Raw genomic sequence first — 6,533 nt, forward strand, 5'->3', positions numbered from 1 at the left:
GTTGGCAGCCACACGGGGAGCACGCCCGTCTCTCCCCACGGCCCCGCGCCCTCACCTGCCGCCCCGCCTCTCCCGCCGCTTCCAGGCGCCTCCGAGCGGTTCTCCAGTTTCTCGGGGGCGGCCTGAGTCCGGCCTCGGTCCCGCAGCCTCAGGTAGGCCCGACCGCCGCCTCCGGCCGCCACCAGCAGCGGTTCCAGCTCTCCGGCGCGCACCTGTGGGGCCAGCGGCGTGTTCCAGGACGCACCCTCCGGCCGTCCAGGGGCACTGCCACTGGGCGAGGGCTCCCGCCCCGGAGGCCCGGATAAGGGCAGGGGCCCCCAGCCCAGCTCAGCTCAGGGATAGGGGGACCCCAACGGACGGACGGAGTGCGGGTGCGTGCGCGCCCCTGGGGAGAGGATTAGGACCCCTACACTGAGCGCTGAAGGGAGCACGTACCCGGAAAACGTAGGTGGCGCCCCCGCCACCCCCGCCGCCTCCCGCCCAGCGCCGCGACCCTGGGACCTCTTCGCTCCCATCCATCGCCGCGTGCTCTTCAACGGCTCGAGACTCCCCGAGGCAGACGAGCTGGCTCTCCAGGCTACCCTGCGGGCAGCGGGGGCGGGAATCGGCGGGGCCCGGGAGCCTCCCCTCGCTGTGCGGGTGACCCGGCACCGAGGAAAGCACGCTCCCCAGGCCCCCAGGCAGCCCTCGCCCCGCGGCGCCGGCGCCGCCCCATCCCCACTGGCTGCGCTCACTCCGGGACAGGCGTCCTCTCCCTGCTGCCCCACCACGATGTACAGCGACTCCCCGAGACCGAGGGAGAAGATTGCTGAGACGAAGACGCCATGCGCCCGCGACAGGTGGTTCTTGGCGCCTTTGCCGCCCGCGGCTCCGTAGGCTGAGATCCTGCGGGGAGCGGGCGGTGAGTCCCCGGTCCTCGGTGCTAACAGAAGTTGGCAACAGAGGAGGCTCCAGAATTATTTTTTATCTGAGGGACTTGGAGGCTGCTATCGCCTCTGACGGGATGGGAAGGGCAGGTTTGCACACCAAAAGTTCAGATATTACACTTATTTCAGGAGGGTTCGTGGAAATGTGGGGAGGCTCAAGTACCCCTTTGCGCCGCCCTGGTTGGGGGCCTTCCGCTCGGTGCAAGAGGGTCCGGGTCAGGGCTAACTCGGTGGCGACTATTGCCACCTTGAAGGGCACTCAAGGTGGACTTCTCTGCGGAATACTCCGAGACACAAGGCGGTGCGCAAGTGGCCTTCGTTCCCCTGACGGTGAAACCTCCAACTAGCAGGTCACTGCCCACCCTACCCCCTCCCCGCACTTACAGATACTGGCCAGGGCCTGGCACGCGCCACAGCTGCACGCCTCTCAGCTGCCCGGCGGCCCCCACGGTCACCACCACGCTGGTCCCCGCGTACGCCCCATCACATTGTGTCTGTGTGGGCCCATGCCGGCCGCTGGCCCCGCAGGTAGAAAACAGCCAGGACCCCTCGGTGCCTGAGAGCAAGGAGTCAGGCAAGGGTCGTCGAGCCCCTGGCTTGGCCAGAGGGGTCTGGTATGGTGAGCGGAAGAGGAAGGAGGCGCCTAAAGCTCACCCGGAGAATTCAGCTGGGAGGCTGGCTCCAAGATGCTAGGCGGGGCGCTGACTTTTGGGTCCCGGGGGCCGGGACTTGCCAGCGGCAGGGGCGAGGACGGCTGAAAAGGCTCCTGCGACCCCGGGCTAGAGCAGAGAATGGCGCCTGAAAGGTGTTGGGAGAGGCGCAGGACATTAAGGCAGGTGGAAATAGGAAATAAAAGAAAGAGAGAACCCCGCAACAGCTGCCTCGCGGTCGCGGCCACACCCCTCACCCTGCCCAGCCCCCCTCTCAGCCTGGAAGCCACTACCCGACTCCGGTCGCAGAAGCCCCGCGGGTGCTCGCTGATAGCTCTACCAGTTTCTCTCCTCGACCGCCCTTCCCAGAGAATAACTTAGGGGCCGCACTGAATTTGGTCCTGCAGCCTCTCCAATACTTTCCTCGACTTAGATTGGTTGCCCCGCCCCAAGGCGGTGCTGAGACCCCAAAGAATGTTCCTCCTTCCCAAGCTGCGTGATCCAGACTCTGGGATTCGCACTACTTGGCGCTTCTCCGCCCGCACTCCAGAAGCACGGACCGGAGAAATGTGGTTGTGAGAGTTCGAGGCCTCTGGAGGAACCACTGACACCTGGCCTGTTGCGACCGGCCACCCACAAGCCTAGGAAGGTGCCTTTGGCTGGACGGTCCCCTGACCGCCAGCCAGCACTTACCCACAGCTCCGAACCACACCAGCAGCCGGCCCCAGCGGCCCATCCCTGTTAGGTCCACCCGGCAACAACAGCCCTTGCGGTCGTGGCCACACCACTGTCAACCTGAAGTTGACAGCTCACTTTGCCACCGCAGCCCTGGCAGCCACTTACAGGGGTGTGCTGCGGCTGGCGAGAGACTCCCCGGACCTAAAGCCGGCCTGGCCACGCCCACCTCAGACCCCAGGACGCCAGAGGAGGAAAGGGAGGGGCGTGTGGGCAGCGAGGTCCCTACGCTTCCGGGAGGAGCCTTAAGGAGTCCCCACCCAGGGGCTCTAGTCTCCAGCTGTCAGATGTGCCTGGGGTAGGTTTGAGGCCGGAGAGGAGGTGCCCCACTCTTAAAGCGGGAGCCACACCTCGGACACTAGGTGGGGGCTTCCAGGTTCCTGAGGACAGGAGCAGTGGAGTGCGCACTTCATTTGTGGTAGTGGTGGTGGTGGGTGTGTGGCACGCGTCACCACACGTGGGAAGTACTCTCTAAACTGCCCCAAGTAAGGCCTCACCACCTGCCATTACTTGTGCCTTTCAGTGGTGCCTTTGTGACTGCAAGGCTGAACCTCCCTGCTACCCTCAGAAACCTGGATCTCTGTGTTTGCCTAATATAATTCCGTTGCCCGTGTTACCCCTGTGCACAGCTTCTCACTGTGATGGGGTAAAAGACTGGACCAGACGTTAGAAGATCTGAGTGCTTTTAGTAGCACTGAAGGATGATAGATGATAGGTAGGTAGACAGATAGATTGATCGATCGATCGATTGATCTTGAGCACTAGTACTAGCACCTCGGGTAAATGGGTGATATAGCCCAGGCCACAATTGCTCTGAGAGTTTCCCCACCACCTGCAAAATCATATGAAGGGAAATTGCTCTGTAAGCTACAAGGTACCCTACCAATGTGGGAGCCACTCCCTTCAGGTAGTTTTGTGTCTTGAGTCTTCGATCATTTGCTTAAAATCCTAACTTGAGGGCCGGGTGCAGTGGCTCATGCCTATAATCCTAGCACTTTGGGAGGCCGAGGCAGGCAGATCACCTGAGGTCAGAAGTTCGAGACTAGATAGACCAACATGGCAAAACCCCATCTCTACTCAAAATACAAAATTAGCCAGGCGTGGTAGTGCACGCCTGTAATCCCAGCTACCTGGGAGGCTGAGGCAGAGAATTGCTTGAACCCGAAAGGCGGAGGTTGCAGTGAGCATTGCACCACTGCACTCCAGTCTGGGCGACAGAGTGAGACTCCATCTCAAAAAAACAAACAAAAAACAAAAAAAACTCCTGGTCTCTATGCCCTAGTTAACACTAGATACCACATTATGGGATCACAGAATTTACCTTGCAAGGCCTCTTTAAGCCACTGCTCTTCAAATTGTGGTTCTGAACATCAGCATCGGTGTCACCTGGGAACTTGTTAGAAATGCAAATTCTTGGGTTTCACCCCAGACGTACTGAATCAGCAGCTTCTGGTGGTAGGGCCCAGTCATCTGTTTTAAAATACCATCCAGGTGATTTTTGTCACAAAGTCTGAGAATCATTGGTATTTGCTGATACAGTAGTTGCTTATTAAAACCTATTGGGGCCGTGCGCCATGGCTCACGTTTGTAATCCCAGCACTTTGGGAGGCCGAGGTAGGCGTACTGCCTGAGCTCAGGAGTCCGAGACCACCCTGGGCAACATGGCAAAACCCTGCCTCTAATAAAAATACAAAAAGTTAGCTGCGTGTGGTGGTGTGCGCCTGTAGTCCCTGCTACTTCAGAGGCTGAGGCATGAAAATCGCTTGAGCCCGGGAAACAGAGGTTGCAGTGAGCCAAGATCATGCCACTGCACTCTGGCTTGGGCTAGAGTGAGACTCTCTCAAAAAAAAAAAAAAATACACTGGGCCAGTGGCTCACGCCTGTAATACCAGCACTTTTGGAGGCTGAGGTGGGCAGATCACGAGGTCAGGAGTTCAAGACCAGCCTGTCCAACATGGCGAAACCCTGTCTCTACTAAAAATACAAAAATTATCCGGGCGTGGTGGCACATGCCTTTATTCCCAGCTACTTGGGAGGCTGAGGCATGAGAGTGGCTTGAACTAGGGAGGCAGAGGTTGTGGTGAGCTGAGATTACCCCACTGCACATCAGCCTGCATGACAGAGCAAGACTCTGTGTCAAAAAAAAAAAAAAAAAAAAAAACCCAAAAAATCGACTGGATAATTCTGTGTTCAGCAGCTCCATTTATGAAGACTGGGTTCTCTCTACCTACTGACAGGGCTAAGCCTTGGCATACTGTTCTCACTCTGATTACTTGCAAACACAGTAATTCCACACAGCAAAAGACAGTCTAAGAAAGCCTACGTTTTAGAATTCAGACAAAAAAACAATGTAGAAACTACCAAAATAGGCCAGGTGTAGTGGCTCACGCCTGTAATCTTAGCACTTTGGGAGTCCGAGGTGGGTGGACTGCTTGAGCTCAGGAATTCAAGACCAACCTGGGCAACATGGTGAAACCCTGTCTCTACAAATACAAAAAATTAGCCAGGCATGGTGGTACTAGCCTGTGGTCCCAGCCACTCAGGAGGCAGAGGTGGGAGAATGGCTTGAGCCCAGGAGGTCGAGGCTGCAGTGAGCTATGATCACGCCACTGCACTCCAGCCTGGGTGACAGAGCAAGACCCTGTCTCAGAAATAAATAAATAGATAGACAGACAGACAGATAGACAGACAGACATGGCATCTCACTATGTTGGCCAGGCTGGAATTGAATTCCTGGAATCAAGTGATCATCCTGCCTCAGCCTCCCAAGTAGTTGGGACTACAGGTGTTCACTACCGTGCCTGGCAGGTCCCATATTCTTGCTGTCTCCAGACGTGGACAAAGTTTTTACCTCCCATTTATGATTCTTCCCCATCTCTCTCACAGCAGTCCTGCTCCTCACCTGGGATAACCCACCCCCACATACTAACCCTGAACTAACATGGCTGAAATCAGTCCAAATCAGATTTCTGGGAGATAAAAAACATTTTAATGTACAACTATAGCATTCATATACCTTAGCCTGGGGCAGGGGTTGGGAGTTAGGTGAGAAGGGATGCATTTAGTTTGCCCTGTCCCCAAAGAGGGGGTAAATAGCTAAGCCGCTCTTCAATCCCAGCACAGACCTTCAGAAGCCCCAGGTATCAGGATGTAATGGTAGGGCTCATTCTGCTCCAAAACAGCTCAAACAACCTGCTCCTAGGAAGGCAAGCTTTCTGCTCCTTGGTCTCCTGCCTACCTTAGGACACAATGTCCTTTGTCTGGCCAGGCATCTGTTGAAAGGCTGGATACAGGACAATGTACCCATCTTTCCATCTATAGCAACTATCCTAGGTCTCTGATAGCCCATTTTGGAGCACCGTTGAAGTCAGTCTCTGGAGGTAGTGCTGACGCAGAGGGGGCAACTGAGAATAGAGCTCAAAGCCCTCTGGGAGTGTGGAATTGGGAAGCTTATAGTGGAGGAGGTGCTGCCGGAGACCCTGCAGAGAGGAAAGAAACCTTATGAAGTAGGTAATGAGATCCTGTTGTGGTCTCTGTCCCCCAAGATCCTCTAATATCCCACCCTCCTAATGGCCCTGACCCTACCTCATCTGCCAGCAGCCACGTTTTCTGCAGCATACTCCTGCGGGCAGCTTTTACCTCATCCTAGAAGAACAGGGAGAGGTGGCACTGAGCTGAGGGCTGGTACCAACCACTGGCCTTGCTTGACTCTCACCTCTCCCCCAGCTGGCCCAGAGGCAGCTCCTTTCCTTCCTCTGAAGATGGAGATGTAACTTACTGAGCTCTGTGAGTCCTGAGAGAAGATGAAGCTATTGACATGAGCCACAGCCACAGCATAGAGCACGGGGCACCAATGTGGACGGAGCGCACCAGTAACCAGGGTCCGGAAGTAGAGCTGAAGGAGGGCCAGGTTGTCTTCGGGAGGCACTGTGAAACACTCCAGGGACACAGGCAACTGTGACAGGGGAAAGGATGTGTTGAGGGGAGGGTAGTAATGTATATACATCCACAAGGTGCATGGATAATAATCGCATGAAACCAAATCATGAGGGCAGAGATCAGGTCCTAGACAGACATCTGTCCTTCTTCTAGCACAAGGATCAGAGTTAAAGACTACAGAGCAGGGCCAGGCACGGTGGCTCAAGCCTGTAATCCCAGCACTTTGGGAGGCCGAGACGGGCGGATCACGAGGTCAGGAGATCAAGACCATCCTGGCTAACAC

General features: G+C 56.4%; 2 protein-coding genes across 3 annotated transcripts in view; both read right to left on the minus strand.

The window, feature by feature from the left end:
* The window catches only part of LTK (leukocyte receptor tyrosine kinase), a 10,215-nt gene extending 7,725 nt beyond the window's left edge, over positions 1-2,490 (minus strand). For both annotated transcript variants that reach the window (XM_011956671.1, XM_011956670.1), the window contains exons 1-6: positions 2,270-2,490; positions 1,581-1,724; positions 1,311-1,482; positions 735-885; positions 436-582; positions 56-212 (exon numbers count right to left, since the gene is read on the minus strand). In XM_011956671.1, the coding sequence (XP_011812061.1) occupies positions 56-212; positions 436-582; positions 735-885; positions 1,311-1,482; positions 1,581-1,724; positions 2,270-2,312 (814 nt within the window). In that variant the 5' untranslated portion in view covers positions 2,313-2,490. The remainder of the gene's footprint in view (positions 1-55; positions 213-435; positions 583-734; positions 886-1,310; positions 1,483-1,580; positions 1,725-2,269) is intronic.
* A 2,793-nt stretch (positions 2,491-5,283) lies between these two features.
* Positions 5,284-6,533, minus strand: part of RPAP1 (RNA polymerase II associated protein 1) — a 20,873-nt gene continuing 19,623 nt past the window's right edge. Inside the window, exons 22-24 of the mRNA XM_011956672.1 lie at positions 6,090-6,266; positions 5,897-5,956; positions 5,284-5,790 (exon numbers count right to left, since the gene is read on the minus strand). Coding sequence (XP_011812062.1) covers positions 5,641-5,790; positions 5,897-5,956; positions 6,090-6,266 — 387 coding nt within the window. The 3' untranslated portion in view covers positions 5,284-5,640. The remainder of the gene's footprint in view (positions 5,791-5,896; positions 5,957-6,089; positions 6,267-6,533) is intronic.

The sequence above is a fragment of the Colobus angolensis genome, unplaced genomic scaffold (assembly GCF_000951035.1).
Source record: "Colobus angolensis palliatus isolate OR3802 unplaced genomic scaffold, Cang.pa_1.0 Scaffold420, whole genome shotgun sequence".
Classification (NCBI taxonomy): Eukaryota; Metazoa; Chordata; class Mammalia; order Primates; family Cercopithecidae; genus Colobus; species Colobus angolensis.